Here is a 19,887-nt window from a genome sequence, read left to right as displayed (position 1 = left end):
AGCGAACGAGTGAGTGGGCAGAGAGTGGCGCTGAGGGCGAAGTGGTGGTGGTGAAATTTGAAAAGCGTTTTCGGTTTGAAACACCACAACTTAACGGAGCAGCGGTGACTACTAAGGTGGAGTTGATGGTCCCGAAAAGTTGTAGTCCCCTCTACTGCTGCCGACGGAGCGTGACACTGAAGGGCTCCATTTCTGCTACTTGTGCTGTTACTGACCAGTAACACACAAAAAAGAAGGACTGTTGACGTCCTTCTTTTCAGTGGGTGGGTGTGGGGCGGGTCTGTGCAGTAGTGGAACGGGACGAACCTGTGCAACTGTGCTGTAGTGCTACCGGCGGCATCAGGAGCGGCATTCAAACACAGAGAGGTCCCCGGATAGTGAGGCCACCAGTTTATGGGGACAACCCCATTTCAGTTGGCAGTAGCGCTGAAACTGCATCAACCTTTCCGATCCTGTCCCCCGGGAGGCTCCTGGCCTTGTTTGTACTCCAAGACTTTTGCTGGCACGCCCCAGCAGCGGTGGTGACGCGTGGTGCATCGAGGGCAGGCGAACAGGAATCTTTTTCTGGGCCAAACCCATAAGTGAGGCCTGATCGCTTTACGGGCGTGTGCCGCCGTGTGGAAAACCGTTCTGCACAGGCTGAAGAAGCTGCCCGAAGCTCTGCTGGAGCCCGACAGAGACAGGAGACAGGCGCAGTGCAACGGTTGCACGCAGAAGCGGGACGGCGCCTTCGGGATAAAGAGAGCACCACCAGCAGCAGCAGCAGCACTACGAGAGAAAGCTCTATGTGTGTGTGTGTGTTTGTGTGTGTGCGGATAAGCACTAACGTGAGAGAGGCCATGATGGCCTAGTGTGAGCCGTGCCGTGCCAACGGTTTTCCGTGAGGATAATCGCAGGACGGTCGACGCTCGCGCTTGAAACGGTTCCAGTTATGGCAGAAAGGTTGGATTGGTTTTGATTGTCCGATAGGCCGCCCGAGTGTGTGCGTTGCAGTTTTACAGTCCGGAAAATGCCTCAGCGAGCAGAGGCGTTGCTGTGTGCTGTGTGTGCGGCGTGCGTGATCTATTGCGACAGCGGCAGCGGGGTGGTGCGTCTGGGTGTAGTCCTTGCGTTCAGTTTGTGAAGGCTCTCTCTCAGTACCCAGTTTTTCCATCCCTGTCTCTCTCTCTCTATCTGCTGGGCCTCTTTTTCTGCCAGCGTTTAGTGGGCTCCAACAAGCGCTTCTAAGCCATTTCAAGCCACAAGCAGCAGGAGCAGCGGCAGTGGCTCCATTGTGCGGCAGGCTCTGCAGCATCATGAATGAGAAACGCGGTTTCGGAGAGAGAGAGGCGATGATGATTCGAAGCCCTTTCTGTGTGCCTTCCACCCTACAGCAGGAGTTCGGTGTCGACGGGCGAAGACTTGTAATGGGATCACCACTGTCCGTCCGTCAGTGTGTGGCAGAACAATAATGAGCGAAGCCGAAACGCGACACTACGTAGCTGTACTGCCCCTGACTGCCTGTGTGTGTATGCGTGTGTGCGGCTAGAGATTGATTTGAAACAGATTTGAATACTTATCGGTTACACCGCGAGTCCGCGGACCGGACGTGGACGTGAAAAGTGGCGCAGCTTTACCGTCGTCTGCGGCACCGTCGTTTGGTCCGGCTCCACTCAATCGGCCTCGTCCTCTAGGTCGGTTCCGTCGTGATGTGATATGCTCCATTCGAAAAGGGTACCCGTAACCGTTTTTTTGTTGTCCGTCGTCGACGATCCATCGCGATTTCTGTAGCGAGGGTTGACGGTGTTTTTTTTCCTATTATCAAGCAGACGCCAAATTCTCCACCACCTCGTCCAGCGCTTATCTAACGCCTTGTTTACGGAGGCTTGAGCAGAGTCAGAGAAGTGTCCCCCGAGTGTGGCGAGGGGCGGGTCGAACGGAAGCCAGAATCCGAGGAAGTTTATGTAATTTCGTTCGCCTCTCGTCTAATCTCGTCTTTCTCGTGGTGGGGCTTGGTCTTGAGACCTGACCTGGTGGTGAAAGGTGCGCTCCAGTGGCTCACACCATCGTCCGTGATTAACCTGTGAATAGATGTGTGCGTGTGCGTGTGTGTGTGTGTGCGGCTGCAACTGTGTCCGTGTGGGGGGAATTGGGACACAAAAAAGTCCCAAATGGGCAGCAGCAGCGAATTGCTGACAACTCCCTTTCATCTGTCAAACCGCGGCGGATACTCGGATTGTGAGAGGCGCTAGCGGTTGGGGGCCAAGAGACAGATACGAGTGTGCAGAACGGTGATACTAGGAGAGAGAGAAAGTGAGAGCGAGAGAGAGAGATAAAGCCTCTTGACACGTGAGAGCAATAAAAACACTATAAAAGAAGGCACGATTATTGCAGCCAACTGAACAATCTTCAGTTCGAGAAGATTTGACAGAGTTGGGGACAAAACATTGGAACAAAGCAAGCAATGGACGACGAGACGGGTTGCTAAAAATGTGTCATGGACTGTAGCCTCGCGTGCCTGCGAGAGCAATGCTACGAGAGCGATCCTGCGAGAGCAAGGATATCCATAGAGAGACGCAGAGAGAGAGAGCAGGCGATAGAGAGAAGCGACAGTGGAACAAAGACAGCAGTACGGCGTGGCAGCGAATATGTGAATATGTGAGTGTGCTGTGCTGTGGGGCGCGGTGGTTTATGTCCGCGCCTTCATCGAGGCCAAGTGTTTTCGCGAGGCGTTTCGCCAACGGAAAAGCAATTAAACGAAAACCCCGTTCCGAAGGCCTAGAAGAAGGCCTGAAATGGGAATGATTCGGGGTTGGAAATTCAGTTTTCGATGCTGCAGTGCGTAAGTCGTGAGTGATGCTACCCCCCTGGAGGCCTGGAAGCACTGGCCGCGGCCCGAATGAAACACCTGGCTCATGGGCGCCTCCGCGCCAGTAGATCCGGTGGCAAATCTTCGCCGTATCGTTGCGGAAGGTTGCATAATTTGACGGCCTACTCGCGTCTCGCCACTGGCCCTAAGGCGAACAAGCCGCCGACAGCGGACAAGTCTCGGGGAGGGCCACGGTCACGGCCCTGCCCAAAAAGAGCTTCCATTTTTCATCTCTAATTTCTTCGGAGGCAACCCATCCATCTCACGGGGCGCCGCTGGGGTTGTGAGCCCCGGTCGCCAATTCGTATCCTTTGCGTCAACTCAAACTTTCGCACGGACGAACGGACGTCCGTCCGGCCGGTCGTCCGGTCCGGTCCGGTCGTCCCTAATTTGTAAAACTTCTGAGTGACATCAACTGCGTGGCGCAGTCCGAGGGCGCCTCATCAATCACGTTCCGTGGAGCGGCCCGAAGCGCGTAACGTGTAACGTGAAAGTGACACCAAAGTTCGAGAGGGGGTGTCCACTCTTTTGCTTCGCGGAATAACTTCCCCCGACATCGCCATCGCCCACGTCACGTGTGACAAACTTAGGACAGTGGTTTACAGTGGCTTTCGAAATCGGTGGAATAACCGGACCATAAGTTCGACTCGACACTAAGCTCTTGGCGTTTACCCGATTCACAATTCTACCAATTTTGTGACCTGCGAGGGCAACCTCATAGGTGTGTGGGAATCTTCCTATTTTGGTTCTTTGTCTCCGCACCAGAGACAATGTTAATCCCTGTTGATGTCTGTAACGTTGTGTTTTTAAGGGCGCGAACAACGACTAGCGCTACCGACTGCTCTAACAGTGGGGACCATTCAGGTTCGACGACAGCCGTTGGGCGTGTTTATTTTTGCTTCATTGGCACACTCTGGTCGCTTTCACTCTGCGGACCTGTTCGGAACCCGAACCGTACAGTGTAGAATATGCCACGCGACAGGATAACCCATACTACTCACACGACGCCCAGCAGAGCCCGAGCAGAACCTGATAAGAAAATCGAACTGTCAGATGTGACAAATTGCCTCCCACGGTGAACGGTGTTGGAGGGCCGGAGCTCAACCTTTTGTCAATCAAGTCCGAGCCCCCCCACAAAGGCGGGGGTCGTTGGGTTGGCGATGGCGACCGATTTGCTATGCAGTCCGGCACGCCAGCGTCGGTGGTGTCCGAAATGGACCGGTGTCCGAAAAGACAAATAAGAAAGAACAGACACGAAGACATATGTCCGCACGTCGGGAACTCCGCCGATACGTTCCCGGTGATGACGGGCCTTTGATCGGCGGACAGCGGTGACAGCTACCGATGGACGGCCCTCGCTGATCTCCCGGTGATGGGCCTCTTTTATCGACTCAAGGAACCGCTGGAATGGTGCCAGGTTTTGTGGACTATTTTCTGGGCTATCTGTCACGTAACCGAAATGGATTGCAAATTTGCGTTCTTCTTGTAGTTTTCAGTTCATCTCATATTTTTTCTGCCATCGAGCCAACTTGGACTTCGGAATCATACTTGTGAGCTGGCCTGTCATTTCAGAGTGTCCAAATTGTCCCTCTAAATCGTCAATACCCTGGTTGTAGTCAACCAAACACTCCGACAAAACGTAGCGGTTATGTTTATTGACACAAACGAACATAGAGACACGAGTTCTCTTGGATAGAGAGAGTAGTGCCGTTGTTTTGTATACTAACCTACACTCTAGACTGTAATATGCTAGAATTCAGAACGCTGTAGGCTTGGCCGATCCCGGCGAAACTCGTGCCCGATCGCCAGTTGACAGATGAAGTATCTTACATCTAGTTTTTTTTCGAGAGTTCCGCCACATTTGGTCCAGACCCAGCTACCGCCGGTGTGCCCACCGCACCGTGAGTTTACGATGCCGCCCATCAATCATCACTAAACATCTGATCGGGATGGTTTTTATGGCCCCGTCGCGCACCGGGTCGCTCGCTGGTTACACTTTCTCATTTACTTAGGCGCGCGTATTAGGTTGTTTATGGTTGGCCGGGGACACCCGCACCGGGTCCGGGAAACGAGGCAGAGAACCGCTCACCCCGTTGCTATTGCCTATTGCTTCCAAGTGGGTCGTTCCGTCGATGTGCCCGGAAAATGATAATGGAGTTTTATCACCCCGTACGCCGCCGCACCCGAGTCGGTCGCCGACCAAGGTACGCTCCACCTGCTTGCTGGGCCGGAGTCCGGCAGGAAGACAGCTACCAACGAGCCCGGCCACAGGAGTGTGTGTGTGTGTGTGTGTCGAAAGCCTTGGGGAGCCTTCTTCAGCAGTAGTGCTGCCGTTTTTGCGCTCCTTGCTTGCTTGGCCGCTCCGTACCAAACGGCCATCGGCATCGTTTGGCACGTTGAAGTGAGTGAGCAATTGACTTAAGGGCACTGTTTGCGAACGAAGGAACACAACAAAAGTGATGAAAGTGATGTTTGCGCTTACCAGCCCAGCCCAAGCGGCCGCCCGAAAGATGGCCGCTAAGCGGAACCGATTCGCGTCAAGAGGGCCGACCCGTGTAAACCGTAAGAGTCGTAAACCCGAGTCGCGGGGGCGACATTCGAAAGCGGCCAGCGGCAAGGCTCGAAGACCCTTCAGCTCGCCCTGGAGCACCACGGCACGGCACGCTCCGAAATCACGGCCGGCCAAAGAATGCCGGACGGCTTGGGGCGTCGTTCCCGTTCAATTCCATTCGATTCCGTGTGTCGAAGTGTCGTCCTTCGAAGTGTCCGCGAAGTGGGTTGTTGGATTGTGGACGGACCTTCAGACGGTAGGGTTTTTGGGGAGCCACCGTTTGCACCCCCCACTGCCATTACTTGAGGTCTTGGACTTGCAACAAACTGTACGACGAACCACCGTAAAGCTTTTGTGTCCCGATTCTAACGTTCACTCTCACGATTCACGATTGACGTAACACACGCCCGGAGCCCGGAAGCGTTTCTTGGGAGGCTTGCGACATCTGTATCCCCGCCATGGTAAACGGCGGGGTAAGATTGATGGCCGGAGGGTGCTTATTTGTTGGGATGTGTCTGTTACGTAATAGATATAATGTGATTCCGTTAGTCGAGTTTTCGAGTTTTCGCTTGACTTCCACACTGTCACATTGTTGTCAGCATCCCCTCTCTCTCTCTCTCTTTCTTCGTATCCTTTTTCTCTCTCAGGCTCTCTCTCTCTCTCTCGCGTTTGATTGGCTCGCTGCTCCTCAGCTCAGCTCAGCGGAGTGTTGGCCAACGATAAGAGCTCGCACAGAGGAACGCGGCGCACGGATCGCTTCGTACGACAATGACTGCTCTGGCGCGACTCAAAATAAGGCTCAGGCTGATTCATTACTTAGCGTTAAAGTTTTCACCCTCGGCCGGCCGGTGTCTCGGTAGTTGGTTGAGCCTGTGACACTGTGACGGTAGCAGCGCCAGGATCGCTCGCAGATCGGTGCAGTCGAGTGAAACGAAGAAAGATAATAAGTCATTCCCGGGTGCCGGGTGACAGCCCGCCGCCGCGTGTGCTGGGCTCCCGAGGAGTCCCCGGGCCAGGCGATGGAGGCGCCTGGTTAATTATTCCATCAAAGCGAGATTGAAGTGAATCCGTGCGCGAAAGCGAAGATGTTGATGGATGTAGAGGCGCGCACAAACGGTTCCACGGTGCCAAACAGATGGGGACCAATATGTGTGGTTGCCCGGCCGCCCGGCCGTTGAGCTTGATAAATGATGGTCTTGTGTGTCGGTGTCGTTACGCATCGAGACCGTCCGTCCGAGACCGCCCCTCCGTGCACACACGGGAGGGTTAGATAGGGACTGGATTAATGAGACCGGATCGAGGCGGGATCTACCGAGATCGCTTGGCATATTTAAGGGACAGAGCGGCGTGGCATGCTTTAATTTCTTGCCCTCGGTGCCAGCTGCAGTGATGGGTGGGGGGTTCCCAGGGTCTGGTTGGAGTGTCTGAACCACTTGCATTTGGACAAATCGTTTCCGTTCAAATCCTCGATGACAAAGTGCGTTCGCTTGGTGGAAGCACTTTCCAGCAAAACAGAGAGCGACGGCGAAGGGCGAAAAAGAAAGTGTCAACGGAACCAACGGATTCACGGCAGTTTGGAGGCCCAATCTAATTTGGGATGTGCGTTAAAATCGCACTCGTTTTTTGTAACCATTAGATACTAAGAGAGTGAGAGAGAGAGAGAGAGAGAGAGAGAGAGAGAGAGCAGTGCCCGGCGTAGGATGCCGAGGAAAAGGTCGTTCCAGGGGAAGTACACTTACGGACCCAAGTGGACCCAAGTGCTGAAGTACGGGGAAGAAAAACACGATTTCAAAGACCGGTAGCGCAGAGCACGGCAGCAGCTCATTACGACGATGTGTGGTTCGTGGTCGTCAGCAAGCATAGCGGCCATTCTACGGCCTACTCTTATTAGGTCTGCAAATTAATTCGTGCCGTTTTACAATAGATGGCGTTACTCACTAAATGTAACCATTTATTTTTTTATGAAATATGTGTTTGATAACTATTATTATTACGCATCTAACGTAGTATAGGTTTTGTTTTGTTAAAATACAAAACAACACCTTTTTTAAGCATTTGAAAACTGGACGTTTTCTTTCTGTTTGTAAGAGTAGAGTGTTTTTGCGGGGAGTACTTTTTCATTACTGCTTGCACAGCAGAAGAAGGGATTCTTGTACCGAATCGTCACTGGCGATGAAAAGGGAAGTTATTATGAGAACCCTAAATGCAAAAAAGCCTGGCTACAGCCTGGTGAACCAGGTCCATCGCAACCAAGCGAAATATTCATTTTGCAACGGTTATGCTGTGCATATGGTGGGATATGAAAGGTGTGGTGTACTTTGAGCATTTAAAACCTAATGAAATTATTGATGGACAATCCCATCGATAACAATTAATGCATTTGAAGCAAAGCTTTTGCCATAAAACGACGAGAATGGGATGAAAGACATGATAAGTTGATTTTTCAAAGCCGGTCAAAGCCTTTCTTGAAAATGTCGAATGGGAACTGATAATCCACCCGCTTTATTCACCAGATGTTGCTTTTTCGGACTAGTATTTGTTCCGTTACCGTACCGTTTGTTCCAATTCTTATGAATGTATTGAAAAATAGGTCTCTGAGTGGATCGCTCCTAAAAACAAGAAGTTCTATCGACACGGAATCGAGGAACTACCTTAAAGATGGTAGAAAATAGTAGCTAACGAAATGACAATACATTCGTTAAGATAGTCATACGTTTTGTTGTTGTAGCTAGGTCACAAATGTCACGAATAAAAAGCGCATGAATTAATTCAAACACCTAATAGATCCTGCGCTGCGCCGCAGACAGAACGGAAGCCACCAGGCTGGTTAGGCTGTGGGAAAGGAGCAGAGTTTTGGAGAAACGGTAAACAGGAGCAGGCTATGCTAAATTAGGGAGGGAGAGCTGTAGAGAGAGAGAGATGCAGAGTGAATACAAATGTAGAACGTACGCACGTGGAGCGGTCGCACCTGTCGAAGGTACGGGAACGTTTAGCAGCAGCGCCTCTACCTACTCTAGTCTGCCGCCAGACCTATCCCACCCTGGCCTGGCCTGACCTCGGGTCGGATTGATAGTATTTTCCTATCGGGCAGTTAGCGTAAGCGCACGTGTGCCGCAACACAACGCAATTCAGATCGACTCCAAAAAGGACACCTTGGCCCATTTGGGAGAGAGGGACAAAGCCGCCGTTACCGTTAAAAATTGACCGCCACCGATTCGTGGGAAAGGATACCTTTCGACCGCGGATTCCCATCGAGTCAGTTGGTGCTGGGATTCTTGTTTTCCGATGCTATTGGAAAGCACTGGGACTGGATAAATTACGAACCACGGCACACAGCTGTGTATGGTGACGCCCTGCTTTCGCACACACACACACGCGCGCACACGGACAGGACAAAAGCTCGGAAAGTGTGCTCCGCTCCACGATGTGCGGTGTCTGAAATTGCAGTCTACGCAAAGGACACGACGACGGCGTCTCTCTCGCCTTCTCGGCGCTCTCTCAAAACGCAGACACTCAAACGCGCGCTGCTTACACAGAGATACAGGCGGTTCTCTCGCTATCTCTGCCTCTAACTCTCTCCTTAGCCTCCTTAGCTCTCGGTAAACAGGTCGTTAGTGGGGATGCTGAGCAGCTTCTGTTATTGTTGTTGTAGCGTGTGTGTGTGTGTGTGTGTGCGTATGGAAGGGGCTTGAGTAAAACACATGCTTGCAGCAATTGGTGCTTCGTGATCTCTTCGCTCTCCACGGCGGGTCGCTGGGCGCTGCGTTTTCCGCTTTCTAGCGCGCCCAGCCCATCTCGCCTCTGACGTGACGTGGTGAGACGGTGAGTCGGTGATAAACACGCGCGATAGGATCGCTTTCGACTGTGTGTGTGTGTGTGTGCGTTTGATGAAGAGAGTGCGTGTGCTCGGCCGAGATTCTCGGCCCCAGTTCTGTCACACGGTCTCGCGGGTTTCGGTTCGTTGTTTTAGTAGTTCTCGTCTCCGCAAAGCATCTGCCCTGTCGCGGGCGCACTTGCGGGCGTGCTTGTGTGTGTGTGTGTGATTGTGTGGCCTTATCAGTTACTTTTTTCCACGCTCTCTCTCTTATCAGACCGTTTCCGGCCCCAAAAAGGTCCGTTTCGGGAAAAATGTTGCCTCACCCTCGCTGTGTGAGACGCGCAGTGTGCGGAGTGGAGTGGCAGTTGAAATAATGATTCGTTAATTTGCAGCTCCTGAATCCGGCAGCGGAACCGCGACCGCGAAAGGGCACCGAACAATAGGCAAATCGCAAGTCGGGCGGGTCCACGGCCATGAGACAGCGGAACCAGTAACCGGAGCAGCAACGCCCGAAACGCAGCAGCGCGATGGCGGCACCCGGTGGGAAGTGGTGCAGTGGATAGTGCCTCGCAGAGAGGGGCACGGTGACTAGAGACAGCCGCCCCGACGGCACCCCAACGCGGTGAAAAAAAGTGAAAAAGCCCCAGTGACAAGTGAGAACCGGTGCGGGCTGCGGATGCCGTGAACGAAAGTGAACGGAAGTCAGCGTAGTCAGGCTTTTGGCCGTCCGGGGGGTTTGGCGTGTCCATGCGTGTCCGACAGCGACCGGGGCCGACACCGTCATCGCGTGGGTAATTAAATTCTCCAAATAGTGATTAATCACAGCGGCGGCTCGCTGTGTGTGTGTGTGCGTGTGCGGCTGTGCGTGTGTGTGTGTGTGGACAGCGAAGCAGCAGCACCGCACGATGGCCCCAAGATCGGCCTTTGACTCCTGACGACGGCCCGTTCCCTGACGACTACCTGGCGCTGGCCGGTGGGTGCGGCTCGGCTCGGTCAACGTCAACCGGCGACGACGACGCCGACTGTGATTTGGTCCCCAGGTCTCCCCGGGTGGTGGTGGTGGTGTGGTGGTGCAAGTCGCGAAGGAGACGTGTAAAAGTGCATAATGGTTTCCCTCGAGCCGGCCGGTGGTAGTGTAATTAGCCCGAAAGACGAACCAGCGCCCTCTGCAGTCGCGGTGGAGGTCGTACCGCTGTCGTAGTACCCGGCGTAGTACGAGACCTCGCCCCCCGCCCAGAATCGTGTAGCTAAACACCAAACGGTGGGTGCCGGAAAGGAAACCCGGTGGAACAGTGAGCAGTTTCCGAAATGGCTGTCCGATGCTACCGACAGCAGCTGTGGCGCCGGGAGTGACGTCGAACGTCGACGTGTGTGGAGTGGCGGGATTGGGGCGGGTTCTGTAACTGTAACGGATCGGTCCGATCGGTCCACAAGACCGGACGGTGTCGGAAGGATCGGCACACGACGCAGGAAACGCGTGCCAGTTGCCAGTGGAAGTTTGTGGAAGTGACAGCATTCGACAGTAGATCGTCCGAATCGTGACGACCTCGTAGGTCGATCGGACGGCGGATCTATAGGATTATTCGGGTTCGCGTGTTTACCCCAACGGATTTCCAACGGAAGTGCGAAACGCATCACCCTCTACCTAGCCAATGACGGATATCGATCATCCGTACGATATGTGGTAAGTAAAAGTTCCAAATACTTCTAGTGTTGGGATTCCGAAGGTTCGGGCGCAAAATATCGTTTGTGGCTATACGGCACGTAGTGCCGTCCTGTTGAAACCAAACGTCGTCCAGGGGTATACCTTTAAAAACGGATTTTTTTCAAAGAAATCAAATGTTTATAACATTGAAATGAAAATTTCTATTTTTTTCAAAGTATGTGCCATCGCCAGAAAACACGGCTATACATTTCTCCCATCTTTCTAGTAATTTGTGGATTCCCAGAGGAAAGAATTCTTCGTCTTTTGAAGCAAACTATTTAGTCATCCAATTTCGACTTCCTCGTAGGATCGTGTTTCAATCGATGAAAATGAATGATAGTAGCTCCCATCCAAGCGATTTGTTAGTATCCTGAACCAGTTTTGCTTTGTGGGTCATGGAGGCGCCAGGTTGAGTGATCATTGAGCGCCACCTGGCGCCTCCATGGCAGACCAGAAGACACGGCCTTCTGGTCGTTTTTCGATCAATTCATGGATCAAATTGATCATTTGTTGTCAGTAGCGATTTGAATTAACGGTTTCATCAGGTTTTAGGAGCTTTTGAAGCATCACTCCTGTCTGTCCCATCAAAAAGTCGGTTTTTTTGAGCTCTTTCCTTGTTAAGTCAAAATCGCTATTTTGAAAATTTTTGAACCACTCAAAGCACTGCGATCTAAAACAAAGCTTCGACAATCATTTGATGTGATTCTGCATCAGTTTTCATCAGCAGGTAGCATAACAATAATATGTCACGCACAACGTCATTTTCAGGCACAAAAGGTCACATGGTCTCATGGTCCTTTCAAAAATCGGTTGCAAACTAAAATAATTCTTTTTTTGACCTGAAATCCTTTGCCTGATATCAAGACAAAAGAATATTGCCAATAAACCTGAATGAGGAGGACAAAATTGACAGCTAGAGCCATCTGTTTTAAAGTCCGTTTTTAAAGATCAAGCGTTCCATTTCGTAAGTGCCAAAGTTTCTACTAAATGTTTACAATTTCCAGAATGAAGTTTGACCTTTTAAAAGTCAAGTAATCGTGTAGTTTGAAATCCAAAAATGGATGATGGATCACCCTATACATGAAGGGTAGTTTGTTGTTGGTCGGATCAGAGATCGCTGGGCCACTTGGCTACCGAACTTGTCGGACGGAGACTATACTCGGTCACGCGTCGTTCGAATGAGGTGTTCGGGCTACTCTCATTCTACACGCCCGCCCGTCTTGTTGCTCGCTCTTCATCCGCTATCGTCCTGCGGATGGAGTTTAGGCAAGTTGGCCAAGGGAAAAGATCCCACCCGGGCCCCCAAACCCGCTGGCCCCGCTCCACCGCCTTGTACACATATGTACTTAATCAGGTTCACCATCAAATTCAATCACCTACGGCCGGCCGTGACAAGATATGCGGACTCCCCGGCCTCGGGTCCCCGGCAGTGTCCGAGTGATAACGATAATCCGCCGGCTGTCCGTCATCATTTCGTTGATGGATTTGTTTTCCTTCACCCGATTAGAGCCATCTTCGTGTCCTGCTGTTGCTACGGCTTGACCTCCCGTACTCCACGCGGCTTCCCGCGGCCCGACTCAAGGGGCCCCCCGGATTTTTCGAGGGTCAATTGGGTAGTTGATGCAGAGTCCCTCTCCCGCCGGTGCTCTGGCACCCAAGTTGTCAGCCGGCTCATAACCTTGTGTGTGTTTGTGTGTGTGTGTGAATGGCCGAGAACAGCGCGCACTGAATTGCTCGAAATGCGTCTTTAGAAATGTTCAATTGACGCGACGCGAGGGAAGCGGACGACGACACTCGCGACCCGGCTTCGACCTCGGAGCCAGCTCGGGTGGAAAGAATTGGCCGCCGCGTTGCATAACGGCGGGGGGGGAGCGCGCGGTAGTGTACCGTACTACATTACAAAATTAGATTAGACTTCCTGCGCCGTTGATTGGCTGCGGTTTTGGGCGTGCAGAGATTGGCCTCTGTGTGCCCGTCAGAATTTAACCGATCGACTGAAGAATTTGGCTTGCTGTGGGTGTTTTACCAGGCCACCAACATGGCGATCCACACAACAGGGGACTGTGAGGACGTTACCGGAAACCGGCACCACTCCGAGAAACCTCGGACTTGCAGTTTGGTAGCGGGCTACGCCGGCCTCCAACGGAAAGATCCCACAGTTCCGTATCGACTATCGGCTCAGCAGAGTGTTGGAGAGTTTCCCAAGAACCTGGACCTGGCATCGGCGGGGAGAATGCCGGAAAATTACCATAGTAATAGAGTGGAATTTTAATAGCGCTTTGCGATTCATTTCATCATTCCATCGGTGTGGCGTCCCTCCCGATGCTGTGGGTGCGCTCCTTGCTGACAGGTGCGCTACGCCGAGATGCCGCGTCATATGCTGCCAGCCAGCCAGCCAGCGCCAACTGATCGATTTAGTAATCAACTCTCGAAGAAGGAATCAATTAAAATAGACCTGAGTGGTGGAGGGCTCACGGGCCGTCCCTCGAGTGGCGGTCGTCGATCGTGAGCAGAGCACATTTGAGAAATTCATTCGTCTTTCGACCGAACCGGCTACGGCTGACTGGTACGGGCACAGCTGACTCTCTAGGCCGCTGTGGCCGCCCAGAGAGTTTCTTCTTCCGAAACTTCCGAAAATACAATTTCCCAGCCGAACCGTATAGAATTAAAAGAACCCTCGCCGTCGCCGTCACTGAGGAGCAGGAGGCTATCGATTCGGTACACACAGAATAAGGAGAGGGGCCCGATATTAAACGGCGCTCGTTTTGGGCGGATGTCACGCGGTTTTGATTCGCTGTCCGGATTTGATCCGTGGCGTGGCGTACCGTTTATGGAATGAATAAAATATGCAAATTATAGTCGATTATTTTAATTCATTTCGTTCTCTCTCCCTCTCTCCGTCTCATCATTCACACATCGTTCGATGGAGCCCCTGGGCGGTGGCAGTGTGTGTGTTTGTGTGTTGGTAAACTTTTGCCCAACATCTCTCGAATCTACATAATCGACTGGAAAATGTATTCCCAAACGCGGTCTGCTGGAACGCACTGTTGTTTCGATGAAATTGATTAACTGATCAATAACTTGGCACATCAAATCAAAGTTGCCCAGTTGAGGCTCGGTTTCTTGTGCCACGCGGACCACCGGGCGCCTCCATAGCTCCGGGCTGGGCGGCACAAATCGTAGCCAGTCCGTACCAGCCCATTCTCTCTGTCAGTCTGGGAGCCGCGGACATTGATTGACGAATGCAATCGCTTCACCGGAAGCGATTGAGTTGTGCTTCGGACAATTGTTTTAAGTTTTATGTGTCCGGTCCGGTGCATCGTTTCCAATTACGGTAGGACCTGCTGGTGCGTGAGGCGACCGAGGCCGACATTGATTTGTTTTGCCATCTGATTTTGCCAATTCTTCTGTTGTTCGCCGGGCTGCTCTTCCACCTCACTAATGTTTCCACTTTTCACCGCTTTCCACTGTTTTCACAGGTTTCCGGGGAAGACACTTTTCTAGGCATTTCTGCATCAACGATTTGAAACGGACGATATGGTAAGTGTCAACCACCCGGATGGGGGATGTGTCCACGTAGGAAGTTGATGCTCCACTGCTGTGCTTAAAAAACCACTGCCGGGTATTCGAATTGGAAACTGCAGTGCTAAGCGATGGTTCGCAAAGGCTTAGAAAAGGCTTATATTGAAAGTGCCAATTGGTGAGGAGTGTTAGAAAACTAAGGTCAAAGGATATGTGTAATTGGGTTGGAAAATGAATGCGAAGCAACATCCGTTTGTTCAACTCACTATGATGTTGCGAAAAACCATATAGTCCGGTTGATCCGAAGTCAGAATCCGGTCAGTAAGCGAAAGCGATACTTGTAAATCGAAGCTGATTCGAGTGCTCGGCACAATTTGGCGCTCGACGACATTAGACTGTCACCAAAAATGTGACGATGTCCCATTATTACGTTTTAACGTATGCAGAAACGAACACACATGTTGTGTTGGAAGGAGAGAACGTAAAAAAAACCCACAACTATAAGATATTAGGCCATCGTGAAATAAAACCTTCGCAAATCGATTGGAAAAGTAGCGAACGAGAAAGAACTTGACCAAAAGGTGGGAAGAAGCTTCCGAAAATGTGGCCGAAGATACTGTCAACAATCGGAAGAAAAAATACGCGAAATTCGAAAATTTGGTTTGTCAATTTGAGGAAGTAACAGTTACATGATGCTTTTTTTAAAGCCCGGTCCACACGCTCCCACTTTAGTCTGCGCAGAATAAAGACGTTATCGGATCGTAGCAAACTGTGGAGTGTCCACACGTCCACCGATACGTTGTGCTCACTTATCGGTCACAGTGGTCTAGGAAATGGCTTTTAAAGCGAAGCAATGATTAAATTTCAATAAATCCCGTAAAAAACTCGCGCATCAACATGTCAACATGTCAAACCACCATCAGCAGATGCACACATGTATGGAAGTTGGACCGATTTTAATGCTCGCGTCCTTTAATTTTCTCAAACTGCGGAGATCGCCATCGACGACAAAAGTCGGTGCAATTTCGCTGTCCACACGTTGCGATTTGTCGGTGCGATGCGATTGCACAGACTAAAGTAGGAGTCAAATCGGAGCGTGTGAACCGGGCTTAAGTCCCACACTGTCTTGTGTGACGATGAGCGATAATTCTATTTGAAAACCATTTTGAAATTACCGTTGACCAAGCGGGTAAGTTTTGTTTTGGTCCATCTTAACGATTGTTGATGGGGTTTGATTGACCAGCCTTTCTTTGACACCTGTGTCCAACTTCAGGACGATCCGTCAATGGCTCAACGACTATTGCTTGAGTTGTGTTTTGCAGAACCAATAAGGACAGCGAAGCAGGAAGCTTCACACTCAAAATCTGTCACTTGCTAAATACCAACAACCAAAAGAGAAGGTTTATATTTTAGCAACGTTTAATTTGAAACTTGCAGCTATTCATCAAAGTAGCCCGTCTGAAGTAGCGGCAGCAAAGAATGTTGTAGCAAGCCACTTCATGTTAGGCATACGAGCCTTTGCAGGGTATAGAATGTTCAAAGTGTCTCGATTGGAGCGCGATCGAAGTCACAGAACGAGTTGGTCATTTTCCCTGACAGCCGTTGGGCAAGAGGATTGCCTTGGATGGAACAAAGTTCTCGGTATGTTCTGCCACAGTAGTAATACGAGTCCGTCGTGTAATGAGCGTACCCACGAGGGGTTTGGGGGGAGGAGCGTGAAGCATCGCTGGTCGGCCCTAGGGCGATGCTGTAAAAATCGACATCAGATCGCGACCTCCGCAGAGCAGCGGAACCCGGCGCACCCCGGTTCCTTTAATGTCATTTTAATGTATCGCGATAAGGCGGATGCGGAAAAAAGCGCGCATCGCTGGCTGGCACCCGCCAGGTCGACAGGTCGTCGCCAACGGGCTAATGACTGGCTCCGTCCCGCCTTGTCTGCCGGCGGTCGGAAGTCCTCAGATAGAGTCCTCGCAAATCTGTCCCAGTGTCGGGTTTGAGGTTATGATTTTTAACCTAGGCCTTCAGCCGTGGAGGCCAGGACCAGCAAGGATGAACTCCCGTCGGGACACGCGGGATCACACGGATTGCAGTTCGAAGCGACCCGAAGACCTCTCAAAATGGTGGCCGAGAAAATTCCGTGAAAGAAGAAGTCTTTTTTTTGGTTGTTGGTCTGTTTCATTCCTTATGCCACATCGCCGTTGATTGGCTAGGTTTATTTGGTTGGATGATTGACAGGCGCATTACGCAATGCGTGTGTGTATGTGTGTGTCCGGCTCCGCGATCGCGGCCGCGGTGTTCTTTTGCCCGGGTAATCCGTCCGTTCGTGGACTATTTGATCTCGACAACAACGAACTGCTGGCCGTTGGCTCTGGATAAGTGTTTCTCGACACAACGCCCATACCATGACGGGGGGCCAGAGCCAGCCCCTCGTTGGGCTGGACCCTGGGCTCTTACCCACCCGTGCATCGTTTACCGACTCATCAAATCATCATTCAACCGAACCGGAAATAGGTAAACTGATACGCGGTATGGCTCCTGGAGGGAGCTGCTGGGAGGAGGCTGGATGCGCCCACGAGTGTCCGCCTCGAGAGCGAAGGGATGAATCAATAAGATAATGGCGCTGCTCGGGGTGCTCAAGCAGTCCAGGCAACAGCAGCAGCAGAAAATCATGGGAAATCCCTCATAAAGTTTGTTTACACACTTTACTCCATTATTATGATTATATAAGTGTACTTCTCTGGTGCTTTTGCTGTCACAACTGGGCGAGTCGAGTTGCCGCGCGCCACAGAGAGAGAGAGAGGCACAGTGGGAGAGAAATTTCAATGGCATTTTGGAGAGCCATCGCCGATAGAAGAGAGTGTCGTCCGATCGTCGCTCACGTTCATTTAGTACACACGCCGGCACCGCCTGTGAGAGGAAGAGAGAAAGCGAAAGTGTGTGTGTGTGAAGAGAGCGAAAGAGAAGGAGGATGGATCCGGAAGGAGATAGCACGTTCGAAGGAAAGCGCAGCAGCCGTAGGACAGAGTTGTGGCTTTCGGCCACAGTATAACGGTTGGTGAGCTTTGACGTTTCGAGCAGCTGCCCGAACGTCAGAATGCGCGTGCCGCCATTCGGGCAGCTTTGTTTTTCTCTTGGGCGGAAAAGTTTCGTCCGCGAAAGCTCCGTTCTGAAGCTTTTGCGGCTAGGACGTCTTCCCTCCCTTAATTCCCTCCGCACCATTCCTTCCCGGGGGAGGGGAATTGTGGGTTACGTAACGCGTCGACGCCCTACCCTGCGACTACAGTGCCGATTCCGGCTTCCGGTCTTTTTCTGCTTGCAGGGCACAGCATGGCCTCAGCAGTATCATTCATCGAGAGGACATGCACGCCGTTCCAGCACGCCAGCCGCACACAGCCGCACACAGCGCATCGCTGCCACCGCCGTCGCCGCCGCCGCTGCCACTGCACGCCCCGCAACCGTTCCAAGCTGGACCGTTCCACTGGAGGAGCTGGCCAACAACGAGGACGACGAGGAGCAGGAGCAGGAGGAGGGAAAGAGTTTGACGGGTGGCCCCGCACGGGGAGCGTGTGGGGCCGCGGCGGAACCAAGCGGAAGCTGCGGCGCCGAGCCGCACCGACCGAGCTCTCGCTGCGGCACCACCGCCGGAAAGCGCTGCCATCGCCGGCCGGCGGTAGAAGAGCCGGATCCGCCTCCCTCCCATGCCGCCACCGCCGGTTGCCTTCGTCCATTGCCTGGCGGAGCCTGGCCCGGGCCCTGGTGTCCGGCACCACCACCACCTTGCGACGCGTCCGCGCGCTATCAACGAAGCGGCTGCAACGTCGGGCGGGCGGGTGGTGGGTCAAGGACTGCCGGTGCCACTGCCGTTACCGCCGCCACCGCCGCCGCAGCAGCAGCCACCAGCGCACCCACGAATGCTTCCAACCAGCGAACAGTGAAGACGACCTACGTACGTTTGATAAGAGTAATAATAATTTTGATAACGCATACCGTAATGTTAAGCAACCTAGCGACGAAGGAGAGGAGAAGAAGGAGGAAGCGAAAGTGGAGCCGGGCAGCGGTGGCCGCATCGACGCCGGTGGCCGCTGCCGCGAGCTGCTGCTCCTGTTTGTACGAATTTTGCTCGCCAGCCTTCTGTCCCTGTCGCCGCGTGCATCCCGGGCGCCGCCCCCGTTGTTTGATGCCACCGGCCGTGCCGCCGCGCAGGTCCTCCGCCCCTTCCCACTGCATCTGTTGGCGCAGGCGGAGCCGGATTGGCTCGAGCAGCGGAGTGGTCCAGCACGGTCTAGCACCCAGCACCCGGCGGCCCCGTTCCGGCGGCGGAAAACGCGCCGCCGAAGCGTCCTACCCGAACCCTACCCCAAGCGGCCTACCCGGATTGGTGACGGTGGTAGCCCGAGCGATGGCAGCACTTCCCTGTGCCACGTTTGCTGCGCTGACGCTGACGCTGGTGACGAAAGTGGCCCGCGGGCTAATGGCCGCCTCCTCAATGACGCTGCCGTCGACGAGACGGCGCAACACTACAACGAACCGCAACAGTTACGGCGACGACGAAGGCGGCGGCGACCGACGCGAGAAGTGGTCGATGGCGACCAGCGACACAGCGCCGGCGGCGGTCAGCGGTCGGCCGCGTTCGGCGGCGGACACCGAGTGGCGGTCGGGTTCGTCGGCAAGCGGAGTTACTGGCGCGTTCAGAAGGCGCTACGTGTGGTTCTGCCAGCTTTGCTCATTGTTAACATGTTCACATTTCTTCACGGAGGTAAGTGGCGCACTATTTTTTTCTAAAGTCATTTTCCCCATCACGAAGGAATTCCATCTAACTTATTTATTTGTTTTATTTATTTATTTACTTCTAAACCACAATTGAATACAATACAAAACTAAAATAATTTACAAATTAATATGAAAGTTTGAATAACTCTGGTGAACATAGGGTGAAACGGTAACATATTAAGCTATTTTGCCTTATTTGGTTCAGGAAGTGTAATTGTTCGTTCGTGATGATGATGTTCTCAGCAATAATTACATTTGTTTTTGTCCCAAAGGCTCACCTATTGTTTCTAGAATAATGTCGAGTGTGATGAGTTCTTCTGTCGGTTTTTTTGTACTTCTTGCACTGTACTGACGGATTCCTACCGGCTAATGTGCGATGCCCAATGTTACAGCCGAGTTGACATAACTGTACCCGTGAAACAACGACAACCCAGCGTGTGTACTATTCAGAAAATTAGGCGTTGCGTTACCGTTGTCCTTAAGTTTTCCATTCTAAGGAAAGCGAATCGCAACAATGTATGCAATCCATTGGTTTGTTAGGAAATGTTGTAATTATGATCGAAAGTGTTACTTTCCTGTCGGCTGTCTGCCATCAGTGTTTATCTGTTGCCTCATAAATAGATCTTTGGTAGGTTCAGGAACAAGTCTCCCTAACACATTCCAATAATAAGCGT

General features: G+C 52.3%; 1 protein-coding gene across 1 annotated transcript in view; it reads left to right on the top strand.

Annotated features, from left to right (window-relative positions):
• The first annotated feature begins 17,770 nt into the window (after positions 1 to 17,770).
• LOC128270398 (uncharacterized) overlaps positions 17,771 to 19,887 on the top strand; it is a 70,338-nt gene continuing 68,221 nt past the window's right edge. Inside the window, exon 1 of the mRNA XM_053007797.1 lies at positions 17,771 to 19,199. Within this exon, the coding sequence (XP_052863757.1) occupies positions 17,771 to 19,199 (1,429 nt within the window). The remainder of the gene's footprint in view (positions 19,200 to 19,887) is intronic.

Source organism: Anopheles cruzii, chromosome 3 (genome assembly GCF_943734635.1).
Source record: "Anopheles cruzii chromosome 3, idAnoCruzAS_RS32_06, whole genome shotgun sequence".
NCBI classification, from domain to species: domain Eukaryota; kingdom Metazoa; phylum Arthropoda; class Insecta; order Diptera; family Culicidae; genus Anopheles; species Anopheles cruzii.
Note: the sequence above shows the minus strand (reverse complement) of the source record. Positions and strands in the feature narration are given on the sequence as shown.